This window comes from Platalea leucorodia (genome assembly GCF_965183815.1).
Source record: "Platalea leucorodia genome assembly, chromosome: 9".
Taxonomy (NCBI): Eukaryota; Metazoa; Chordata; class Aves; order Pelecaniformes; family Threskiornithidae; genus Platalea; species Platalea leucorodia.
In genome coordinates this window covers 2351782-2374733 of record NC_138831.1, presented here as the reverse complement: position 1 = coordinate 2374733, position 22952 = coordinate 2351782, and the positions used below count along the sequence as shown (strand labels likewise).

At 68.8% G+C, this 22952-nt stretch overlaps 1 protein-coding gene across 1 annotated transcript in view; it reads right to left on the bottom strand.

Moving 5' to 3' along the window:
* The window catches only part of COL7A1 (collagen type VII alpha 1 chain), a gene marked incomplete at both ends in the record, with an annotated part of 29142 nt that overhangs the window by 363 nt on the left and 5827 nt on the right, over positions 1–22952 (bottom strand). Inside the window, 92 exons of the mRNA XM_082321231.1 lie at positions 118–297; positions 1003–1122; positions 1447–1497; positions 2403–2438; positions 2513–2561; positions 2770–2823; positions 2904–2981; positions 3329–3445; positions 3733–3795; positions 3885–3947; positions 4024–4077; positions 4296–4349; positions 4439–4519; positions 4601–4636; positions 4725–4796; positions 5069–5140; positions 5541–5597; positions 5686–5721; positions 5858–5893; positions 5967–6011; positions 6199–6258; positions 6486–6521; positions 6761–6832; positions 6968–7093; positions 7233–7292; positions 7418–7453; positions 7579–7623; positions 7762–7806; positions 7934–7975; positions 8112–8147; positions 8267–8335; positions 8435–8515; positions 8616–8651; positions 8742–8804; positions 8954–8986; positions 9458–9493; positions 9769–9804; positions 10088–10132; positions 10216–10278; positions 10442–10486; positions 10637–10708; positions 10879–10923; positions 11111–11146; positions 11240–11449; positions 11614–11745; positions 11921–11956; positions 12076–12123; positions 12307–12342; positions 12710–12814; positions 12921–12956; positions 13091–13126; positions 13341–13385; positions 13576–13647; positions 13864–13899; positions 14089–14169; positions 14255–14290; positions 14391–14426; positions 14588–14668; positions 15299–15340; positions 15424–15450; positions 15573–15617; positions 15768–15839; positions 15938–15982; positions 16054–16089; positions 16230–16310; positions 16510–16545; positions 16707–16766; positions 16868–16939; positions 17143–17175; positions 17276–17302; positions 17705–17740; positions 17951–17995; positions 18133–18168; positions 18308–18367; positions 18496–18558; positions 18671–18724; positions 18871–18897; positions 19186–19299; positions 19390–19458; positions 19687–19740; positions 19814–19849; positions 20164–20235; positions 20566–20658; positions 20854–20898; positions 21011–21037; positions 21333–21493; positions 21574–21717; positions 21797–21923; positions 22004–22140; positions 22222–22368; positions 22455–22577; positions 22758–22904. Coding sequence (XP_082177357.1) covers positions 118–297; positions 1003–1122; positions 1447–1497; positions 2403–2438; positions 2513–2561; positions 2770–2823; positions 2904–2981; positions 3329–3445; positions 3733–3795; positions 3885–3947; positions 4024–4077; positions 4296–4349; positions 4439–4519; positions 4601–4636; positions 4725–4796; positions 5069–5140; positions 5541–5597; positions 5686–5721; positions 5858–5893; positions 5967–6011; positions 6199–6258; positions 6486–6521; positions 6761–6832; positions 6968–7093; positions 7233–7292; positions 7418–7453; positions 7579–7623; positions 7762–7806; positions 7934–7975; positions 8112–8147; positions 8267–8335; positions 8435–8515; positions 8616–8651; positions 8742–8804; positions 8954–8986; positions 9458–9493; positions 9769–9804; positions 10088–10132; positions 10216–10278; positions 10442–10486; positions 10637–10708; positions 10879–10923; positions 11111–11146; positions 11240–11449; positions 11614–11745; positions 11921–11956; positions 12076–12123; positions 12307–12342; positions 12710–12814; positions 12921–12956; positions 13091–13126; positions 13341–13385; positions 13576–13647; positions 13864–13899; positions 14089–14169; positions 14255–14290; positions 14391–14426; positions 14588–14668; positions 15299–15340; positions 15424–15450; positions 15573–15617; positions 15768–15839; positions 15938–15982; positions 16054–16089; positions 16230–16310; positions 16510–16545; positions 16707–16766; positions 16868–16939; positions 17143–17175; positions 17276–17302; positions 17705–17740; positions 17951–17995; positions 18133–18168; positions 18308–18367; positions 18496–18558; positions 18671–18724; positions 18871–18897; positions 19186–19299; positions 19390–19458; positions 19687–19740; positions 19814–19849; positions 20164–20235; positions 20566–20658; positions 20854–20898; positions 21011–21037; positions 21333–21493; positions 21574–21717; positions 21797–21923; positions 22004–22140; positions 22222–22368; positions 22455–22577; positions 22758–22904 — 5991 coding nt within the window. The remainder of the gene's footprint in view (positions 1–117; positions 298–1002; positions 1123–1446; positions 1498–2402; positions 2439–2512; positions 2562–2769; positions 2824–2903; positions 2982–3328; positions 3446–3732; positions 3796–3884; positions 3948–4023; positions 4078–4295; positions 4350–4438; positions 4520–4600; positions 4637–4724; positions 4797–5068; positions 5141–5540; positions 5598–5685; positions 5722–5857; positions 5894–5966; positions 6012–6198; positions 6259–6485; positions 6522–6760; positions 6833–6967; positions 7094–7232; positions 7293–7417; positions 7454–7578; positions 7624–7761; positions 7807–7933; positions 7976–8111; positions 8148–8266; positions 8336–8434; positions 8516–8615; positions 8652–8741; positions 8805–8953; positions 8987–9457; positions 9494–9768; positions 9805–10087; positions 10133–10215; positions 10279–10441; positions 10487–10636; positions 10709–10878; positions 10924–11110; positions 11147–11239; positions 11450–11613; positions 11746–11920; positions 11957–12075; positions 12124–12306; positions 12343–12709; positions 12815–12920; positions 12957–13090; positions 13127–13340; positions 13386–13575; positions 13648–13863; positions 13900–14088; positions 14170–14254; positions 14291–14390; positions 14427–14587; positions 14669–15298; positions 15341–15423; positions 15451–15572; positions 15618–15767; positions 15840–15937; positions 15983–16053; positions 16090–16229; positions 16311–16509; positions 16546–16706; positions 16767–16867; positions 16940–17142; positions 17176–17275; positions 17303–17704; positions 17741–17950; positions 17996–18132; positions 18169–18307; positions 18368–18495; positions 18559–18670; positions 18725–18870; positions 18898–19185; positions 19300–19389; positions 19459–19686; positions 19741–19813; positions 19850–20163; positions 20236–20565; positions 20659–20853; positions 20899–21010; positions 21038–21332; positions 21494–21573; positions 21718–21796; positions 21924–22003; positions 22141–22221; positions 22369–22454; positions 22578–22757; positions 22905–22952) is intronic.

The window sequence follows — 22952 nt, the reverse complement described above, 5'->3', positions numbered from 1 at the left end:
TGGAGCCGAGGCAAGGACCAGCATCGTCCCCCCGGCTCTGCATCAGCCAAGCCCACGGCACCGGGTGGGGATGCTGCCAGACCTGCCGTGCCGGTGGCCCTGCTGTGCCATGCCTACCTGCCCCTGGGTGCTGCCCGCAGCGCAGCTCGCACTCCTCCTTGCTGTCGAAGCGGTTGAGGTTGCCCCGGCAGCCGCTGTAGACGAAGGGCCGGCACTCGGTGACTCTTTGGTTGTAGTACCACCGCAGCGTGTAGCGCTGGCAGTCCCCCTCATCCAGCGGCAGGCTGCAGGGCTCGGCTGCGGGGGGCAAACGGCGATGGTGAGGGCAGGCAGGAGCCGGCAGCACACCGGCGGTGGAGGCAGCCGGACCCGCTTGGCAGAGGAGGAGAAACCCCAGAAGGGGAAGGCAGGGAATGGCTCCCGGCTGAGCGCCGGCAGGGTTTGGCTGGAGGAGCCATCTCCAGGCCCTGCCCAAGTGCTGGGAGTGAGGGCAGGAGACGCCCTCTCCCAGGGACAGCTCCCAGCAAAGGCTGGAGATAGAGCTGGGAGGGAGGTGGCACAGGGACATGATGGCCACAGCATCCCTTGGAAGGGTACCGGCGGGATCCTCTGCATGCTGCTGCTGCCGCTGGGGCTTCCCTGCTCTGCTGGGGGCTTCGGGATCCCCTCTTGTGGCTCACAACTGGGAGCAGAGGAAACCTGCCGGGGGCGGCAGGTCCCACCGGCCCAGCAAACCACCCGCCACTGCCGGTGACGGCTTTGGTGAGGGGGACGGAGCGCGAGGTCTGCACAGCGTGCGCAGCACAGTGCTGCGATGGGGAACGCGCACCCTGCCTGCATGCCAGCGAGAGGGCTGCAAATCCCAAATCCCCCCAGCCAGAGGGCACGGGGACCCATGCCAGGCGGGGTTGTGGAGGCATCACCCCAGCAAAGCCCGGGCAGCCCCACAGTCGCCCCTGGTGAGCTCCATCCTCGGTGCCAGGCAGGTGCGGGGAAGCTCACCGCCCATCACGGGCCGCTCCGAGCTGTCCATCTCTGGGACCTCATCGTAGTCCTCCTCCTCCCCGTACATGCTCTCGTAGTCAAGGTCGTCGGTGTCGAGCATGACCCGCCTGTCCTGCCCTGGGAGACAGCACCAGGCGTGAGCAGCCCTCGCCTCCCCCTCCGTCCCCTCCATCCTGCTCGCCCCAGCCACGGCCCTGGCTCCGCTCACGCCTGCACGCACACAGCACACCCCTGTGCACGCCTGCACGCACGCACACGCATGCACACGCGCTCCTTGCTGCCCTCTCCTCTCCCCGCTCTTTAATTAAAGCTCCCTGGGACTGGCGGCACTGATGGATTACCCGTCAGTGCCTGCGAGCAGAAGGCAGGGACACGACCGGCCACACACATGGAGCAGGGGAAAAGGGGGACGGGGACTAAAAGCACAGGGATGACACTCACCCTCCTCTTCCTCAGCGTGTGACAACTTGAGCACAGGGACTGCATGAGCACCTGCAAGGGGGAAGGACATGGTGCAGGCATCAGAGAGGAGGCGAGGGGGCCCAGGGTGCTTCACCCCTGCCTCCCGGGGGGAAACCACCCCTTGCAGGTGCGGAGCAGCCCAGCGCTGCCCCGGCACTGCTGCAGTGTGCTGGGGTACACGGCCAGGGATGGGGGACCTGGGGACATCCCCTCCTCTCAGACCAGGGGCTCCCAGAGGAGGGACAGGCAGGAGGAGCTGCTGCCCAGTGAGACAGCACCCACTGGGAGCCCAGCAGGATGGGGATAGGGACGGGGGTGATGATGGGCACGGAGAGGCACATGTGCCCACAGGGCCAGATCTTGTAGGTCCTCCGGGCTCTCCATCACCTGTTTGGCCGTGCTCCCTCTCCTGGCGGATGCTTCTTCCTCCTCCCTGGGCAGAGTGGAGGCTGCTCCTGGCCTGAGCCCCCCAGCCTCCTTGGAGAGAAAGCACCCACCTCATCCCAGCCCACCCCTTGCCCTTGTCCCTCCCTCCCGCTCCTCCAGCCCACCCTCCCCTCCAGCAGTCCTGGCCCCTGCAAGCCCGCCTGCCCCAGCTCCGGCACCCGAGCACGGACGGGGCACAGTCCCCGTGGTCCCTTCTCGATTGGGCAGACCCTGGCAGCGCTCGGACCCCACTGGCACCATCCCGATCCCGATCCCAGCTGTCCCTGGGGATCCCTGCTGCGCCATCCCTGCTGCCACACAACATCCCTTCTCCCTGCCCACGGTCCCGCGCTGATGCCGGCCCTGACTGAGGGGGTGCCGGAGGGTGCCAGCCACCTCCAGCACCCCCAAAATCGATGGCACACCTCGGTGCCAGGACCCCTTTGGTGCCACATGTGTGGGGCAGGGGCAGCGGGGTAGGAAGGGAGAGTCGCAACCTGAGTGCTCACGTGAATCCAGGCGCTGCGGGAAGCGGCCGCCGCAGGCTGCGGGAGAGACAGGGGGTCAGGGGCAGCGGGGGCCAGACCCCCGGCCCCGGGGCAGTGGTGGGGATGCTCACCACAGTGCTGGCTCATCTCCTGCCTGACGAAGGCGCGGATCTCCTCCTCCTGCCGCGCACATGGAGGAGCAAAGGACCCACGTTGCAAGAGGGGATGGTGCAATTAGAGAGGAGGAAAAACCCTTTCCCCAGGCCCCAGCAGAGCCCAGAGGTGGGGGAAGCCCACCATCAGCGGCAGTGGGATGGATCTGGCACCCCTTCCCACGCCGGTGACCCAAGTGCTGCGAGCCTGTGCCGGCTTGCTCCTGGCTCCTTACCATCATGCCCGGCTCCCCCTTCTCCCCACGGAGCCCCTGGGTGCCGGGACTGCCCTAGGGACAAGCAGAAGGGAGGTGGGAGGCTGGCCCTGGCTGGGGCTCGCCCAGGCAGGGCCAGGCACCCGCTCACCCACCTGCTCTCCTCTCTCGCCGGGGATGCCGGGCACGCCACGGGCCCCCGGCACTGACTGTCCAGGGGGGCCTCTCTCCCCCTGCAAAGGACACATGCTCAGGATCTGGCTGGTGGCTCTGGAGCCTCTCTGCTCTCCCCAGCACCATGGATGCGTAGCTTTCCCCGTCCCTGCACCCCAGGGACGCGTGTGCAGGTAGGGATGGGGACGGGGATGGGTCCAGCCCAGACCCAGGACAAGCAGGGTCCCAGCCCCCCAGACTCCCATCCTCTGGGCAAGGGGACACAAGGGAGGACCCCAAAGCCAGCAAGCTGGCAGGGCAGGGACAGAGCCGAGACGTGGCTCCTGATGCCACCAACCCCTCACCCTCTCCGGGGACAGGGCCCTCCCCTCCTCATGGCACCCGGCCACCCGTGGTGGGGACTCACCTTCTGGCCCTGCATACCCTCAGGACCTCGTGGCCCAATGCTCCCTGGAGGCCCGGGGGGACCAGCAGCACCATCACTACCCCGGGGACCGGGGCCACCGATAATGCCCGGGGCACCCTGTGGGAGAGCAGAGGGTGAGGCTGGGGGTGTCGGAGCCCCCCGGCCCCAGAGCAGGTGCCACGGGCATCCTCCGACCCTGCAGCTGGGCATCCCTTAAGCACCAGCACCAGTGCCTTCTTGTAAAGAGGGGGGATTTGTTGTCACTTATAGTTCAGTGCCATAATTTAAAGCAGCGCTGGATGGCTCTTCTGGGAGCATCTGGCTCTGATGCGCTTCTGACCAAGGCCGGATCCTGGTAAAAGCAACGTGGCGCAATGCATACTGCCCCTGTCCAGCTCACTCACCCGGTCTCCTTTCTCCCCCTGGTCTCCTTTGGCTCCTTGCTGCCCATCGAATCCCCGGTCGCCCTGTGAAGAGGAAGGAACAGGCAGCCGGGGACAGGCAGCCGGGGGGCTGAAGTGCCAGCACAGCTTTTCCCAGCACCGCCCTGACCTACCTTGGGTCCCATGAGCCCCTCCTTCCCAGGGATGCCCGGTGGTCCTGACAAACCCAGCTCTCCCTGGGGGACAAAGCAGATGTCCATCAGCCACCAGCCACGCGTTCCCATCCCATTCCAGTGTCAGCGCGGTGCTTACCGGCTCGCCTTTCCTCCCCGGCAGCCCTGAGCGCCCCGGGATCCCCGGCTCTCCCTACAGCAGGCAGGAGAGAGGCAGGGCAGTCAGTCCTGAGCCCCTCAATGCTCACCCCAGAGCCGTGGGCAGAGGAGGGGACCCTGTGCCCCTGCCACAGGGCTGAGCTCTGGCCTCTGCCGTCTCCCTGTTCCCCCCAGCTGGCGGAGGGGATCCAAAGGGCCACAGCCTCCAGGCAACATCCAGGCCCCTGCGGCACCCCGTGGGCACCCACTCACCTTCTCGCCCTTGTCCCCATCGATGCCACAGGCGCCTTTCATGCCCCGATCACCCTGTGAGGATGAGGAGGGGAGTGAGAGCCATGCTGAGCCGGTGCAGGTCCTGGCCAGGAGAGCACTGGCAGGCAGAGGGGCCAACCCACCTTGGGGCCACGCATGCCCAGGGGTCCCATGTCCCCCTTCTCTCCCCGGGCTCCGGGGATCCCATCACGGCCAGGCTGGCCCTGCAGGAAACAAGACAGTGTGATGGGGTCCGCTCCTGCCCCGCGGCAGGGTGGCAGCGGCACCGAGACGCGGCTCCTCACCGGCTCACCGGGCTCTCCCGACGCTCCGACTTCTCCCTGGGGAAGGCAAAGGCATTGGTCAGGGCAGGTGAGGGGGATGGTGCCCCCAGCACCCCCCAGCAGTGCAGGGTGCCCAGCTCCTTACCTTCTGCCCACCGGGGCCGCGTGCCCCAGGGAAGCCCGTGGAGCCCTTCTCACCTTGTTCACCCCTCACCCCCTGCAAGCAGAAACCCAGATTGACACAGGGCAGGAGGGAGAGCACTGGCCATGGCACGGCCACAGCACAGCCATGGTGACTTCCGAGGCCAGCTCTGGCAGCTCCCCGTGCTGGGGTGCCAAGCACCATGCCAGGGTGCCCGCAAGCACCAGCACATGGGGCACAGGGATGCCATCATGCCCTGGTCCCTCTGTCCATCGTCCCATCAACAGCTTTCCACGGTCCCCAACCCAGCAGACCCCAGCCCCGCACAAGCCCCCCCAGCCCTGTACCTTCTCTCCAGGCATGCCTTGCTCTCCCTTGTCCCCCTTGTCCCCTTCCGTGCCCTTCAGACCACGCTCTCCCTGCAAAGCGGGAAACAGGGACGGATGGGTCAGGGGACGGGGAGATGCTCAGACACACGTCGGGGTGGGGAGGACAGACCCCCCTGGCACAGGGACACGGGGGTCTGTAGGGTGGCTGAAGGAGAGGGGACGAGGTGCTCTGCGAGGGAGGGTCCCTCGGCAGCAAGAAGCGCCCCCAGCTCTTCTGGCAGGCAGAGGGGTGGGGGGCTGTCCTGTGCCACTCGGGAGAGGGGGTGCAGGATCAAACCCGCAGGGCTGGGAGCTGCCCTGTGCCAGGAGCAGGGCAGGCAGGGCCTTGGGAAGGGGGAGGCACAGGAGGGCCCCTGCCCATCAGGACAAGGGGGATGACGCAGAGGGGGACAGGGAGGATGGGGACAGGGAGGATGGGGACAGCTCTTACCGGCTCCCCCTTGCTGCCCCGCGCTCCGGTGGGCCCCTCCACCACCACAGTATCGCCCTGCACACCCGAAGGAGAGAAGTGGGGATGAGCAGGGGGCCCAGCGCTGCTGCCCTCCCTCCCGCTGCCCCCCACCCCAGGGACTCACCTTGTCTCCTTTGGGCCCCGGGGCCCCAGCATCTCCCTGCGAGGAAGGGGAGATGGTGAGACGCTGCAAGGATGCACAGCGGGGAGTGGGCAGCACCTCCCTGGGGACCCCGATCCCTGGGGGTGCATCGTTCACCCCCCCCCCCAGCTCTCCAGCCCCGAGAGCCCCTTACCTTGTCCCCACGCTCCCCCCGGTTCCCAGGCAAGCCCTGCGGGAGAGAGGAGAAGGGTGGTCAGGGAGGGTCCTGGATGGGGGTGCAGCCAGGGACTGGGGGTATTTACCGCCGGCCCGCGATCCCCTTCTGGCCCTGGGCGCCCATCTTCACCCTGCAAGAAGAAAGGGATGTGAGAAGGGGGTCTGGGATGGGGCAGCCCCAGTGTCACCCCACCGCGGGGACAGGCGTGGCTCCGGCTCGCCATCCCCTCAGGGCTGGCACCGTGGGATTTCCCATTCCCAGTGGTGGAGACACGGGGGGCTGTGATGGGGACATGGTGGGGCTGTGGCAGTACGTACCCGTGGCCCTGGGTCTCCACGTTCGCCTCTGGCTCCCGGCAGCCCAGCCCCCGGCGCACCCTGCCAGGGGGAAGGCAAGAGCTCATCCCTGTCCTTGCTGCCCACCGCTCCTCCTGGCCATGCCATGTCCCCTGCCATGCCAGGGGACACCCCACAGTCCCTGCCACCTCCCCGGCTGCCTGGCACAGAGCAGGCTCCCATGGGCCACCATCCAGAGTGGGCTCAGCATCCCCTGGGGGGTGGCTGCAGCAGGGACACCCCACAAGAGGAGCTGCCCCCCGTCCTACCTTGTCACCCTTCAGGCCAGTGGCCCCCTGTATGCCCTAAAAGAAAGGAGAGGGGTGAGCGAGCCATGGGAGGAAGGTGATGCCAAGCGCCCCATGAAGCATCCCCGCGGCTCCCACAGTGGCTCCCACCCCCTCACCGGAGCCCCCGGCAACCCCCAGCCCCAGGGGCCAGGAAGGTGCAGGGTGGGACCCCGTCACCCTGCCCGAGCCGGCGTGGGAGCCAGGGCAGAGCCTGCACCCCCGGGAACGCTGCGGCACTGGAGCCCCATACTCACGGCCGGCCCTGGGGGCCCCGCAGGTCCCGGTGGTCCAGAGGTGCCATCTCTCCCGGGAAAGCCGATCAGACCCTGGCAGGCAAACACCACTGAGCAGGCAGGGACTGCGGCTGGCAGGCAATGGGGCTTGCAGGGACCCCACTGACACTGTCCAAGGGTCTGGGGTCACTGGGACCAGTGAGGCCAGGTGCTGGCCGTAGCCTTTACCCTCTCTCCTGGGGGACCTGGCGGGCCAGGCTGCCCGTTGTCCCCTCTCAAGCCTGGCTGTCCTGGTGTCCCAGCGATGCCTGCTAAGCCTGGGGGCCCTGGTGGTCCTGGCAAGCCGATGTCACCCTGGAGCAGGGAGGAAAAAGATGGAGCCCATGAACACAGCCCCTTAGGAGCACGCTTCTCCATCGGCCAGCCAAGCCAGGGCAGCACCCGGGCATTGGGGATGTGGTGAGAGCCAGGGCGACATGGGGACAGGGGTTACCTTCAGACCCGGAGGCCCGTCCTGTCCTGGCGGTCCCCGCACACCAACACCCGGTGATCCCTGCGTGGTGGCAGAGAGCACGTGGCACATCCCCCGGCTGGCAGGCACAGGGGTGCCGGGGCACCGTGCCACTCGCAGCGGCCCCCCAGGGCTGGGGAGCGCCCCTGGGAGCAGGGGACACTTACCTTCTCCCCTTTGGCTCCGGAGGACCCCTTGGCTCCCTGTGAAGACACGAAACCACCAGGAAGGGCTGTGCGATAGGTGACGAGGGCACAGGTCCCAGCTCCCGACAGCATCCGCTGCCCCCAACATCCACCCCCCCGGCCCCCATGTGCCTCCTACTCACGTCTTCCCCAGGATCTCCCGGCTCCCCGAATCTTCCCTGCTCTCCCTGGTGGGGGAAATAAGCAAAAAGCAGGGGCGTGTGATGACGCACGGGGGCAGCGGCTGTGGCCGGATCCCCCCGCTGTGGCCAGGGAGCCCAGGGCTCCCACAGCCCCCTCCCCACGCCCCCCGGGGCGGCACTCACCTTCTCGCCCTTGGGGCCCGGCAAGCCTCGGTCACCCTTGGAGCCCTGCCGGGGGGAGAGCGGCGTTAGGGAAGGGGGCGGCCACAGGGCTGGCTCACCCCCCAGAAGGCAGAGGGTGGTGGTAGGAGGGATAAGGTTAATGGGGGGGATGAGGTTAATGGGGCCAACTCACGGGTTCTCCCAGCAGCATGCCCTCCAGCAGCGCCGGCTCGCCCTGCAGCAACACACGGGTGCTCAGGCGTGCCCACAGCAGGTGACAGCACCCTGCAGACCCCTGCCCGCCCCAGCCCTGGTGGCTTTGGCAGCACCCAGGGGTGGGGGTCCCCCCACCTCGCACCCTGCCTCCTTACCTTCTCGCCTTTGGCTCCGGGAGGGCCGGCGATGGCCTGGGGCACAGAGGAGAGAGGGGGCAGGTGAGCAGGACTGCATGGGAATGCTCCCCCTCATCCCAGTCCAGGAACGCCAGGAAAGTTCCCGGCCATTGCGGAGGCAGCTCTGCACTCACCTGCCCTGGGGCTCCGGCATCCCCTGGCTCTCCCTTGGGACCGGCAGGGCCTGAAGGTCCCGGCATGCCCTGGCCCAAGCAGCACAACCCTCAGCCTCAGCTGCAGACACCCCAGGCTGAGCCCCATGGGGCTCTCGCTGGGATGGGACGGGGTGAGCAGCAACGTACCATCTTCCCAGGCATCCCCGCCTCACCGTCCTTCCCCGGCACGCCGTCCCTGCCCGGCACGCCCGGCTTCCCGCTCTCCCCCTGCGAGTGGTAAAAGCAGGGCTGGGGGTCCCACAGCCCCCCAAGCAGCCCCGAGCGCCCACACTGATGGCAGCTGGGCAGGAGGGGACAACACACTCACCACTTGTCCTGGCAGCCCGGGGACACCCGGTGGGCCCTGCAAGGGAGACACGAGCAGAAATCAAGCGGCAGCCCAGGCACCAGGAATGGCCAAGGGGCAGGTCGGGAGGGGGCTGCAAATACCTACCCCCGGGCCGGGGGGGCCAGGGGGGCCGGGCAGCCCTATGCTGCCCTGGGGACCGGGCAAGCCCTGCAACAGAAACAGCCGCATCAGAGGGGATGGCACGCTGCCCTGGCACAGCCAGGGCCTCGGCTGGTGCACGGCCGCAGGGCCAGCCAGCTTTGGGATGGTTTTGGGGGGGCCAGGTGGGTGCTGGCAGGGAGGACACGAGTGCTCACCCGGATGCCGGAGCCAGGTTCCCCCGGATCACCCTGCGAAGAGAGCGCCTGCGTCAGTCCCACCGCCCCAACCCACCAGCCACCGTGGTCATGGCCACGTCCCCACGCCTGCCACGGGGCTGTTCCCCAGGGCTGGCTGGATCCGGGAGGAGGGCCAGCCAGAAACGTTCCTCCCTCCAGCCCAAAATGTCCCAAAATGTGGCCCTCCCCCCAGCCCCCAAATCTGGCAAGGCTTTCCTTTGCCAGGTCAGATGTGGCGATGCTGATGCCATACCTTGGTCCCAGCTGGACCCTGCATCCCTGGTGGGCCAGCGCTGCCCTGCAGGGGACAAGGGGACGTTATGTTGGGGCTGTGGTTGCTGGTGGCACAGGAGGAGGAGGGGGCAGTGGGGCATCGTGGTCCCAGCACTGCCACCCTTCCCAGCTCCCAGGGGGAATGCCCACCCCGGCTGACGTCCCCCTTGCATGACAGTCCCCTGCACATGGCACGGGGTGGCTCCTTACCGGAGGTCCTGGGGGTCCTGGGTCTCCCTGGCTGCCCTGAAGGGAGGAAGAGATGGGGTCACTGCAGGGATGGGCTTTCCCCGGTGGGTGCATGGGGTGTCCCCTGGGAGAGGAGACCCAGACGGTGCCAGTGGCTCTGGTAAGCACCCATGCCAAGTGACAAGCCTGGCCAGCTCCTGGCAAGACACCTGAGGCCAAGCACCCACCCAGCCAGCAGGGTGGCCCCCACGCCTTCACCCAGCACCCGTGGCCAGGGGGCTGCATGCTGGGGTGGGGGGGCACAGCGACAAGGGGGGGACACGGATACCTACCGGGCGTCCCAGCACACCGGGGAAGCCTGGCAAGCCCTGCAAAGAACCACGTCAGAGCCAGCGGGCGAGCGGGAGCCCGCCACTCCCAAGCAGCCCTGCCTGTCCCCCAGGGATGCTCCCCATTCCCGATGTGCCGCATCCAGCCCGGGGTACTTATGGGGGGGGCAGGAGGCCCCCTAAAGCCCTTCGGGCTCTGCATGGTGGGGGAAGGAGGTGAGCAGGAGGTGATTGCTCCCCTTGGTGCTGGTGGTGGCTGGTGTGGGACCACAGGACCTTCCCTCCATCCCAGCCCGCATCCCCCCACCATGTCCCCACTCACCGGCTTCCCCTCGGGGCCGGCCAGCCCTCTCTCACCCGGGAGACCCTGGAGCAAGAGATGGGGATGGGGTCAGTGCCAGGCAGGGGTCCGGGGTCAGCGCCAGGTGGGGGGAACGGTGTGGTACTCACCGGGGCGCCGTCCCTGCCCTTCTCGCCGGGCTCCCCTCGCTCGCCCCGCGGGCCACCCTCACCCTGCAGCGGGGACAGGCACAGGGTCACGGGACAGGCAGTGACCTTCCCGTCCCTGCCCAGGGCCTGCTGACACCCAAAGAGGGGTGCCCCCAGCATTGCCCCCGCCCAGGGCTTTGCTCCATGGGGCTGCCCCATTGGCAATGGGAGACTTACGACCGCAGACCTTATCTCCTTTGGATCCCCGCTCGCCCTCAGCTCCCGGCTCGCCCTGCATTGGGAAGAAGACAGATGCCATCGGTCGCCGCTGTCCCCCTGGGGATGCCTGCCCCGCCACCATCCTCAGTCCCAGCCCAGCTCATCACGTTGTCCCCGGCTCAGTCGCTTTGGCTGCCCCACTCCTTTCTGCCCAGCCACACACCTTTGCTCCCTTGGGTCCAGCAGGGCCACGCTCGCCCGGGAAGCCCATCAGGCTGCCCTCCACCACATCTGCCTGCGGGCAAAGCACAGTCAGGGCCAGCACCCAGGGGACCCCAGGAAGGTCCCCCCAGGGGCACAGCCCTCCCCAAGCCCCTGTGCCAGGGGACTGGATGTGGCCATCCATCCCCAGAGGTGCAGGATGGCACCCCTTGGAGACGGTCCCCAGCAGCAGCCACCACCTACCTTGGGCCCCGGGGGCCCTGGGGGGCCAGGCAAGCCATCCCTGCCCTAGGGTGCGAGAAAAATAAGTTGAGCATCAAAGGGACAGCAGGGCACAGGGGAACAGAGCCACCATGGTACGGCCACTCCTGGCTCCCACAGGGCATCCCCCTGCCCCCCCGAGAGCCGCCCTGTCCCCCCGAGAGGTGCACAGCACAGGGGGGATGGAGGGGACCGTGTCCCTGTCCTGGCTCACCTGCTCACCCCGGTCGCCCTTCTCGCCCCGGTCACCCTGGGAAGACAACGTGGTGGCCGTCACAGGGCTGTCCCCAAGCCCCTGAACCAGGTCCCCGAGCCCTCACCCCGTGCCTCTGTGCACACTCACCTTCTCGCCAGCCCGCCCGGCTTCCCCCAGCTCCCCGGCCCGGCCCGGCACCCCAGGGATGCCCGGCTTGCCAGGCTCCCCCGGCTGCCCGGGCGGCCCCTCGGGACCCCGCTCGCCCACGGCACGGCCCATGGGGCCCTGGGGGCCAGGGGCACCTGGGTCTCCCTTGTCACCTTTGGGTCCTCGCTCGCCAGGGAAGCCTAAGGAACCCTGCAAAATATAACGCCGTGCTGCCAGAACCAGCCCTGTGCCGGGGCTGTCGGGTCCCCCGAGCACGCCAGGGCTGAGCTGGCTGCATGGCCCCGACAGCCAGCCCGGGTAAGGGGGAGCGGGGCAGCGTGTTTGGGCACGGCATCGAGCCCAGCTCCGCTCACCTCTCGGCCTGGAGGCCCCCTCTCTCCCGGCTCCCCCCGGCTGCCCTTCTGGCCTCGCAGCCGCTCGGACACCGGCAGAAATGAGTCCGAGCTCCCGTCGTAGGCACCCGTGAGCTCCTTCAGGGATGAAACCTGGGAGGGACAAAAGAGCCACCGGTCAGGGGGTCACTGCAACCCAGCCATGGCAGCACCCCACAGCCCCACCAACCCATCCCGGGTCATTTGGGTCTCCCACCACCTCCTGTGTCCCCCTCTTGCTGCTGCGTGGCAGGAACAGCCCCCAGCTTGACAGCCAGGGACTACGTACCTTGATGCCAAGCGCTTCCAGGCTACGTTCAATGTTCTGCAAAAAAAGACAATAAAAACAAAGCGGGTGTTGGCTTGCTCCCACCATGGAGGCTGTGGAGGGTCCTCCGTCCCCTGGGGCTGACGTCCCAGCCCAGCAGCTCGGCAGGGACTCACCACTGCAGTCCCGGGGTCTCCACGTGCTCCAGGGTTGCCAGGTCGCCCCTAGGTTTGCAGAGAGAGAGGGAATGCAAAGCTGTACAGAGGTACGGTGGGTGAGGCGAGCAGTGCTGATGCTGCCCTCAGTAGGTTTCAGAGTTAACACTGCTGGTGCTGCCTGGGCAGGGGTTGCGGTTCCCACCACCACGGGGTGCTCGCAGCTTGGCAGGCTCGGTGCTGGGTACTCACCGGCTCCCCTCGCAGTCCGGGCTCCCCTGGGTCCCCCTGCAACACAGCAAAGGCATCAGGGGGGGCAGAGCCAGGCTGCCCGGCCCCAACTCCTGTGCAAGGGTCCAGCCCTGCCAGGCTGGGGGCAGGGAGTCCCACCAAGGATTCATCCCCCCTGGCACGGGGTCCCCCAGACCTTTGCCTTGGGGAGCTCGGGGACAGGAGCACACCTACCTTCGGTCCAGCCACCCCACGGAGGCCCGGCAAGCCCTGGAAGATGCAGAGGGGACACAATGGCACCCGGCACCCACGGACACGGGGCAGTGCCCCAAGGGAGCCGTGGGCAGGGGTCCTGTCTGCCCCATGGCTGCCTGGACTCCAGGGTCCGGTGCTGGGTGGCACCGTGGGCTCGAGGACTACGCACCTGGCCTGGGGGACCGACCTGCCCCGGGACACCAGGGAGGCCGGGGGGGCCGAGGGGGCCTGGCACGCCTCTGTCCCCCTGCTCGCCCTTGGCACCGCTGTGGCCCTGCCGAGAGAGCAGCGTCAGCCCCAGGAGCTGGGTGCCCAGGCCGGTACCCGGTAGGGGCATGTACCCACCCCCCCCCCACGCTGCCCTGCGGGGAGGTACTCACATCTCTGCCAGGGGGTCCCGCGTCACCTTTGTCTCCCTAACCAGGAGGGAAAGGAGTTAGAGGGATGCTGCCCCAAAACGATGCTCCTGGACGCGGGCGGGGAGAAGCCGCCAGGTGTGTGGTGACTGTGCAGAGACCGCAGAGGGACCACCCAGGACTCGGCTCCTTACCTTCCTCCCATCCTCTCCCGGTGTCCCGTCTTCTCCCTGGGGACACAGGCTGCCAGTCAGCGCCCGGCTCGACCGGCCCAGCTACCCCTGGCACGGGCACCACACAGGATGGGGACAGGCACCGGGGGCACAGCTCAGAGCGCAGGGGCACTGTGCCGCATGCCCCCCTCGCCTTTATCTTGGACTGGCATCGCCGGCCCTCGGGACCCCTAGGCGAGCCCCAAAGCCAAGCCCCGCTCCCCCTACTCACGTTCTTGCCGCTGAGGCCGGGTTTGCCGTCGTCACCGGGTTTGCCCTGGGAGGAAGCAGAGGCGGTGAGAGAGCCCCCAGTGCTTCCCCCAGCACCAGCAGCTGGGGGTCCCCGGGCCCCACCACGGCCCCAGTGCGCAGCGGGGAGCTGGGCACCGGGTGAGCAGATGGAGCCGGCTGGGATTGACTGCAGAGGGCACGGGGCAGGATGCGTCCCCAGGGTGGCCAGTACTTACAGGGACGCCGGGCGGTCCCAGGGGGCCCACGGGGCCAGGCAGTCCCTGCTCCCCACGCAGCCCGGGCAGCCCCTGCGGGGAAAGGAGACGGGGGAGCACAGGGCAGCAGGGTGCTGCCTCCCCCAGCCAGCTCTGGGAGGAGGGAGCGTGGCCGGGACGGTGGCACCCTGCCAGGGACAGGGGACAGTCCTGCCGCACTGCCCAGCACAGGACAGGACGTCGGTCCATTGCAAGTGCAATGGCCCCAGTGGGAGCACAACCCAACCCGCCCTCCCCGGAGGTACTTACATCCCGGCCAGGGTCCCCCTGCTTCCCTGGGTCCCCCTGCAGACAAGGAGGAGGTGAGGGCAGGGACACCCCTGTCCTGCCACGGGGCCCCCAGGAGCATCCCCAGCCTGGAGCTGAGGGTGCCCGGGGGGGGGCGGCTCCTCCTGCCCCATCGCCCCTCCATCCTGCAGCCCCCACCCACGGTGCCCGGGGGCAGCCGTGCCCCCCACCCCGGACCACGCTCACCCGCAGCCCGGCGGGGCCCGGGGGCCCGGGTTTGCCTTCCAGCCCGTTGCGGCCATCCAGCCCCGGCGGGCCGCGGTCCCCCTGTAAGAGAGCACGGCAGGAGGGCTGAAGCTGTGGGGCGGGATGGGGGTGCTGTGGGGCAGCCCCCAGCCCCCAGCCACCTCACCTTCTCTCCTGGCAGGCCTCGGTCCCCGGGGTCACCCTGCATGGTGGGAAGAGGCGTGAGTGTCGTCGCCCCTGAATGGGAGCCGAGCAGGGTGCGGACCCCCTGCTCAGCCCCCCGCGGGGAAGGGGGCACTCACCCGTGCACCGGGGGGGCCACGGGGGCCCTCCACGCCCTGCAAGAGAGAGACACGCTCAGCAGTGGGGCATGGGGGGAAAGGAGGGGGTCCTGGGTGCTCGCCCACCATCCCCTGCCCAACAGGACCCTCGGCTCTCCCGCAGAACGTTGCCCGTTTTGCTGTCCCGCCACCTCCCGCACCAGAGACCCGGCACCTACCCTCTCTCCGGGCAGGCCGGGGGAGCCGGCGTCGCCCCGGGCGCCCTTTGCACCGTCCTCGCCGGGGTCCCCAGGATCCCCCTGCCAGCGAAGGGCAGAGGTTAGAGGGTACTGCCCTGCCGCTAGCGCAAACACCCGTGCCAAGCCCGTGCCAGAGCCCGTGCTGAGCACCTCTGCTTGCGCTGCGTGGTTTAAGAGTGGGATAATAGCAAAGGTCTGAAAATATGGGCACGGGCTGAAAAAAGAGCCAGCCCAGCCAGGGGGAAAGCACCAGCCATGGCCAGGGAGCAAGCCACCCTCCAGCACCCCACAGAGCACAGCCTGCAGCCAAAACTGCCCCAAGCAGAGCACCCAGAGCATGGGGTACTGGTGTGGGATCCCTGCGGGGCTGGGGAGCCACGAGCATGCCGGCTCCTTCGAGGATCTCAGCTCTACAGGGACCTTTTGCCCCATCACCCTCCTCCCAGCACCACGCAGAAGCGTGAGCCCACGTGCCTCCGGATTGCATGTGCCCCCTGATGCCACGTGCCCCCCGCATCCCACGTGCCCCCCGCATCCCATGCGTCTCTCAGCCACAGTGCGCATCAGCTCCATGTGGCGGGAGCTGTTTTGGGCAGGGAGGGCTTGGTGCACCGGGACCCCAGCACACAGCCAGAGCCCGGTGGGGGGACAACACCCCGCTGCCAGCATCCCAGGGGACCCACTCGTTACCTTCTCGCCTTTCTCCCCCGCTCCTCCAAGCCCCACATCGACCTGTGGGGCAGAGAGGGGCCGTCAGAGCGCATAGGGCTGGGCACCGGCCTGTGGGCAGGGAGAGGGATGGGGGCAGAGCTTACGGTTCGTCCTGGGGGTCCGGGAAGCCCCTGAAAGAAGGGTGAGGGAAGCAGGTTAAGGGGAGCTGGCACGGCCCGGGGAGGGCAGGGCTGGCTCCGGGGCGGGGGCCAGGTGGGTGGCCCCGTGCCCCCCCAACACCAGTGTCACTCACCGGCTCCCCACGGTCACCCTTGCTCCCTGGTGCTCCGGGGCTGCCCTGCGGGAGAGAGAGACGGGGTGAGGGGAGGAGGGGACGGGGGACCCATGGGGTGGTGCGTCCCACAGGGCAGAGGGTACCCATGGGGTAGGGGTGGGTGCAGGACAATGGTGTTCATGGGGCGGTGGGTGCACGCGAAGTGCTACTCACGTTCCTGCCTTCAGGACCTGGGTCCCCTGAGTCGCCCTTCTCCCCGGGGGGGCCGCGGTAGCCCGGGAGGCCCTGGGTGGGTGTGGAGATAGCGTGTGCATTAGTGGGAGCCACCCCAAAGCTGCTGGGCATCTTGCCCGCCCTGGGGTGCCCGCCAGCCCCGCACTTACCCGGGGGCCCCTGTCTCCAGGTTTGCCAGGCAGACCCGCTTCGCCCTGCGGGGAGAGAGGGGGTGAGTGGGGGGCAGTGGGGAGGGGGGCAGTGGTCCCAGGGGATCCTCACTTACCGGGGTGCCTTCGTCACCCTTCTCTCCACGCTCTCCCTGCGGCACAGGTCAGTGGGCACCAGCCGGGGGGAGAAAAGCACAAGTCACCGGTGGCCCCCTGCTCCCCGCCAGCCCCCCACCCACCTCCTCGGGGCCCCAGGGCCCCCACACCCGCCGCCCCCCTCGCCCCACGCTACCTCCTTGCCGCGCAGCCCGATCTGCCCCGGGGCACCTGGTCGGCCAGGCTCACCCTTCTCCCCCGGCTCCCCCGGGTCGCCCTAGGCAGGGGGATAAGGGGGAATGGGTCAGGGCAGCGTAGGGGGAGTGTGGGGGCTGCCGGGGGGACAAGGGGCTCAGCACAGCACCCTCCACTCCCCAGAGCAGCATCGCAGCGTGGTGTGCTGGACAGCCCCTCCAGAGCCCAATGGATGGATGGACAGACGGATGGAGGGGCGATGCCTCCTGCAGTGACATTACCTTTGGGCCGCTCCTGCCCGTGAGGCCAACGATACCCTGGTTGTTGGAGAGGGAGAGCCCATGTCACCGGGGACCAGGGTGGCCCCATGCCACCAGGGACCAGGGTGGCCCCATGCCAGGGGAGGGACCGGGGCCATGAGCCAGCACCCTGGGGCAGAGCCTGGCCAGCCCCAGCCCCGGGGCAAACCCGGACTCACCCTATCGCCCTGCTCGCCTTTGGGGCCAGCCGGCCCCGGGATGCTCAGGCCAGGGTCACCCTAGACACAAAGGGACGCAGCTTGGAGCAATGGCACGGGCACCGTGAGCCCGGGGGATTGTGCCATGCCCCCCGTGCCCCCCATCCCCAGGCAGTACTCACACGGGCACCTTTATCTCCTGCGTCCCCCTTGGGGCCAGGAGGTCCTTCTGGTCCTGGGAAGCCTCTGTCACCCTGGAGCAGACGAAATGGCACCATCAGTCCCCCCAAACCACCCCTCTTCCCCCCACTGCATCTGGGGACAGCCAGCTCTGGGGACCAGCATGGGCATCCCCTCCGGTTGATGCCCAGCTGTCCTGTCCCCCCTCCCCAGCCCACAGCCGTGCCCCGGGGGGTGCCAGCATGGGGCCGGGGGGGCACAGCTGGGGCAGGGTTACCTTCTCTCCTCCAACAACGGCCACGCTGGGAGCCTGGGGGAGAAGCAGAGGGGACCATGCTGGGTGCTGCCCATGGCTCCTTGTCCTGGGGCTGGGACAGGCAGAGGTGGACCCGCTGGGCAGCACCACTTACCGGCTTGCCAGGTGGTCCCGGATCGCCCTGTGGAGAGATGGGTGTCATTGTCAGCCCCTTCCCCAGCGGCCCCCTGCCACCCCGCTGGGACCCCGCTTTGCCCTCACCTTCTCCCCCCGGGGGCCGGCCGGTCCCGGAGCTCCCTGCGGTGAGAGAAGAGACCTCAGGGGGCTGGCGGTGCCTGGGGACGTGCACCCGGGGCATGGCAGCCCCCTGCTCCCAGGGTGCCGGGTCCACAGCACCGCGGCTACTGGCCCGACTCACCTCTCTGCCCGACGGCCCTGGGCGTCCCGGGGCTCCCACCTCGCCCTGGAGGAGGGGAGGAAGAGGAAGGTGTCAGGGGCATCCTCCCACCCGGTGCCAGGGCAGCTGCTCCAGGGCAGGGCAGGCGTCACCCCGGCATGGCTGCAGCCACCCCAGCCCACCTACCTTCTCGCCCTCGGGGCCCGGCACACCGCGGTCCCCCTGCAGAGAGAAGCAGAGGAGGGTTTCAGGGAGCCTTCCTCCCTCCACGCTCTGCCACACTGCCCCAGAGCCTCTCGGGGCCTGGCCCCAAATCCCATCCGAGACCACTGGGCTCTGACAGCAACCCCCAGGCACAACCGCCACGGGGCTGCAGGGACACCAGGACCCGCCGATGCTGCCAAATGGCACAGTCCCACTCCACGATCTCACCTTCTCGCCCGTCTCTCCCAGCTCACCCGGCGCCCCACGGTCTCCCTGGTGCAGGAGGAAGATGGAGTCAGGAGCAGCAGGACCCACGGGTGACAGGCACGGGTCCTGGCACAGCACCCAGACCCCTTTTCTCCCTGCCGAAGGCAAGGCAAGAGCATCCCTTCGGTCCCCACACCACTCACCTTCCTGCCCTGCTCCCCTGGCGGTCCCCGAGGGCCCTGCAAAGGAGGATGGAGAAGACGTCACCTCCAGCGTGGCAGGGCAAACAGCCAGCGGGAGCCCTCCAGGGTGCCCTCGGGGCTCGGCTCGCCAGCGAGGCCAGCTCCCGCTCGCCTTACCTTCTCTTGGGGAACTCACCCGGTCTCCTGGGTCCCCGGGGCGGCCAGGTGGCCCTGGGAAACCTTCTTTGCTGTCACCCTGGGGATTAGGAAAGGTGACAGCCGTACCCGTGAGATGGGGATGCCCATGAGATGGGGATGAGCATCCCTGCTGGAGGGCAGCGTGGGGTCCGGCCCCAGCACAGAGTATCCCCGCTGCCCTCTTACCTTCTCTCCCTTCAGGCCGGGGGGCCCGGCAGGTCCCCGGGGCCCGGGGTCCCCAGGCAGGCCCTGCAAGAGAGCACAGGTCAGCCCCCGGGGACACAGCTCAGCCCTGGGGACACATGGCTGTCACTGCTCCACTCCCCTCTGCCATCCCCGCTGCCCCGAGGGCCAGACTCACCGGGGGGCCGGGCTCCCCTCGAGGCGCTGCCCCATCCACAAGTCCGGGGGGGCCCTGCAGAGACAGGGGTCAGCTCCTGCCTGACGGCCCCGGAGGGCTCAGTCCTTCCCAGCACCCTGGGGCGGCTGCAGTGCCCTCGGGCACGCACGGGACCTCTGTCCAGGAGGGCAGAGGAGCCAGGGAAATGCAGAGCCACTCACCCTCTCCCCTCGGTCACCCTTCTCCCCCTGCAAGGGCAAAAAAAAAAGTGGGTAAGGGCAGGTCTGGGCTTTTCCTCGAGGGGGAACATGCTGGACAGAGCCCATCATCAGTGGTATCAGGGCACATGCATGCCATGTGCCTCTGCACGCTGCCCAGCGCCAGCCACAGCTCATGCATGGGTACGTGTGCGTGGGCACAGCCCACGAGTGGGACCAGGAGCATTGCAGATGGGAGCAGCTTCAAGCTGCTGGCTGTCCCTCTGTCCGGCTGTCCACATGTTCCCCCAGCTGAGGGGAGTACTGAGGGGCATGTACCTTCACAAACTCTCCCGGAGGTCCCGGTGGCCCCACAGGTCCAAGTGGACCGGGTGGGCCTGGATCACCAAATGGTCCCCGTGGGCCAGGACTCCCAGGGGGGCCAGGGCTGCCCTGGAGGACAGAGATGCTCCGTTAGCCAGGGCTGCAGCACGGGCTGGGGGTGCTGTTGGAGAGCCCCCAGCATCGCCACCCCATACCTACCGGTGTGCCTGGCTCCCCTTTCCGGCCTGGCAGCCCCTGTCCTCCATCCACGATCACCCTGGGCTCTCCCTGAACGAGAGCAGGGAGGAAAAACAAAATTCAGTGTCCCCATGTGCCCTGTTGTGTCCCCAGTGCAGGACAGGGGACCCAGTGCCACCCTGAGGCCAGAGGAGATGGGGAGACCCTGGGGTCACCCAGACACTGGGTGTCAGGAGGTGGCAGGGGTGGGATGTGCCCGCCAGGGTCCCCGCTGCTCCCCAGGGACCCCCACAGGGCAGCCCCGTGCCCATCACCTACCGGCTCGCCTTTCTCCCCCTTCGGGCCAGAAAGCCCCATCGGCCCCCGCGGCCCCTGGGAATGAAAGGCAAGAGTGAGGGGGGTGCAGGGGGGGAGCAGGGCTGGGGGGAGATGGGGCCATACTCACAGGATCCCCTCGGGGGCCGGGGACGCCCTGGGTGCCCTGGAAAATAACAGCTCAGGAGGTGAATGCGTGTCCCTGCCAGCCAGGGGAGTGGGGATGGGATGAGATGGGATGGGACGGGATGGGACGGGAAGGGATGGGACGGGAAGGGACAGGGGCTCTAGCCAAGGCAGGGATGGACAGTCCTTGTCCAGTACGCTTGGCCTGGGACACACACACTGGGGACAGCAGTGACCCTGCCAGCTACGGACACCTCTCAGCACAGGGAAAGGGTGGGCAGAGGCTGGCTCAGGGAGCAGGCAGGGCAGGCAGGGCAAAGGCAGCAGCAAACGCGGAGGGAAACCCCCACTCACTGGCTGGCCTGGGGCTCCAGGGTTCCCGGGGCGACCAGGGCTTCCTGGTGTCCCGTCAGCTCCGGGGAATCCCTGCGGGAGAGAGGAGCATCACACCAGCGCCCAGCACATGCCGGCACTGCTGGACCCCCCCAGTGCCCCAGGCAGTGCTGGTCCTGGCACTGGGAGCCCAGGACAGCCCCACGGCAGAGCCAGGTCTCAGGGTGCCTTTCGCCTGTGTGCCGAGCTGGGCTGCGAGGGAGCAGCAGCAGCGTGGGGCTGGCCCAGGGCTCCCCAAGGAGATCCCCCCTCCCGTGTGGGCGAGGAGGAGGAGCAGGGAGGGAGGAGGGGCAGAGAGGGACCCCCGTAGGGCTGGGTCCCTGTGCCTGGAGGTGCTTGGGTGAGGGGACTGGAGGTACTCACCCTGTCCCCCTTCTTGCCCGGCCGCTCGACGCTCTCTCCCGGCAGGCCCCGCGGCCCCGCAGGTCCCGGAGGGCCAGGCAGCCCATGGCGGCCCTGGATGGACAGCGGAGAGGACGGGCTGGGTGGCGGGCAGTGGCCAAGGGACATTCCCCTCTCTGTCCCTGCGGTCAGGGCTGGGCAGGTCCCTGCCCTGGCACCCAGCCACCAGCAGGACGAGGGGACCTGGGGACCATGTCAGTGTCCCCCACCAGGGAGCTGCTCCCCATCTCCCCCTCAGCAGGACATTACCGGCTCGCCGGGGGGGCCCGGCTGTCCCATGCGTCCTTGCAGTCCCTGCGGAGACAAAGCCAGCACTGACCACCCCCTGCGGGCTGGCATCAGCGGGGTTTGGGGGGACGCAACCCCTGCAGAGCCACCAGCGGTGGGGGGACACCAAAACACTCACCGCCTCACCGCGGTCCCCCTTCTCACCCTGCAAGAGGACAGAGGGAATCGGTTAGGGGCTGTACCCCCACGCTCAGCTTACCAGTGCGCTGCTGCCGTTGGCAAGCTCGGGGGTCCCTGAGCCCCGGCAGCATGGCGTGGCATGGCACGGCACAGCACGGCGTGGGGATGCTCACCTTGGGGCACTGCACGGGGCAGGGCTTCGGCTCTGGCTCCGGCTGGCAAGACAAGGGAAGCCTTTGTGAATCTGGGAGTAGGAGAAGCCCCCGGCCCCCACGGGGCTGCTCATGCTCCGCAGCCCCCAGGGCACCCTGGCCCCTTACCCTGGTAGAGATGATGGTGCAGAGGTCGTCAGTGAGCTCCCCCTCCAGCTCTGCCAGGGTGCTGTCGCCGTGGTAGATGTACCGCGGGTCCTCGCTGGTGACCACACGCCGGAGCTGCTCCCGGTCCGCCCCCTCCAAGCCCACCGCCAGCAGCCGGACCCCTGAGCCAAAAGCACCCTCAGCGTCCTGCAGGACATGGCCCCCTGCCCGCGCACCCCGCTGGGACTCCATCCATCCTCACCCCCAGCCTTGACGTCCCTGGCTGCAGCGATGACATCGTCCGCGGAGGGGCCATCAGCCAGGACCACCAGCACCGCCGGCACACCGGGCCGGCGCCCCGCGCCGGGGCTCAGCAGGTAGGTCCTGGCAAAGGTGATGGCTGCCCCTGGGGAGGGAGAAGGAGGAGAGGGGCAGTCAGCGGGGTGCCGCTGGCCACTGCCCCGGCTCCCGGCGCAGCCCCTCACCGATGGCGTTGCCGCTGGGCTCCTCGTAGCGTATGGTGCGGATCTGCTCCAGCACAGCGGGCAGGTCGCTGGAGCGGTTGAGGAGCAGCCAGGGCAGGCTGCGGTAGCTGTATGTGGCCAGAGCCACCTGCAAGGGCGCAGGGGAGCAGTGGGCACCGGTGCCCACCCGTGTCCCCCGGGCCCCCCACCACCGTGGCAGCCCCATACCTGGGTGCCCTCGGGGCCCAGGCGCCCCAGGGCGGACACAATGTTGGAGAGGAGGGTGCGGACGGCATCAGCGCTGGAGGAGCTGTCACGGGTGCCGTGCACCAGGAAGACGATGTCACCGCGGGCATCCCTGCAGACTGCGAGTACAGGGAAGGGGTGAAGCCGCTGGCGGAGAGGGGACAAGCCCAGCCCGTCCCCCCGGCACAGCCCTGCCGTACCCGTGCGCTCGCTGATGGAGGTCTCGGCGCCCGGCGTGCTCCCCAGGACCGGGCGGAGGGTGAAGGTGTAGCGCTGGCCCAGGCGCAGCCCAGAGACCTGCTGGGAGCTGGCAGTGCCGGGCAGCGTCCGCCCCGGCTGCCCCCCGGCTGCCACCCAGGGGACAGAGTCAGGGGGGCCGGTGAGTCCCCGTGGGGACGCTGCCTCCCGCCCCAGGGCCACCCGCCACCCTCACCTGTGGGGGGGGTCCAGGAGAGGACGTAGCCGGATGCGCCAGGGACGGGGGTCCAGGCGAGCATCACCGAGTCTCTCCGCACCTCTGTCACCCGCAGGCTGGTGACGTGGGCCGGGGCAGCTGCTGAGGAGGAGGAGGAAAGGGTGTCCCGGCCCCATGGGGCAGCCCCCACCCCACTCCCAGCCCCCCACCCATCACCCTTCCCCAGCCTGAGGCTGGGACAGCCCTGTCCCCGGGCGCCCCTCTGGGGTCCAGCGCTGCTCCGGGGGGCCGATGCCCCCTTGGCCCCACGCAGCCCCTTACCGGTGATGGCAGTGACGGTGGCTGGCTCGCTCTCTCGGCCGCCGGCCAGGCTGGTGATGCTGATGTGGTAGCGCCGGCCCGGCTCCAGCCCCCCCAGGTCGTAGGAGCTGGCGGCAGCTGGGAGCTGCTGGCTGTGCTGGGGCCCCCCTGCCCGGGGGGAGAGGGGGGTGAGGGGGGGTGCGGGGGCTGGCAAGG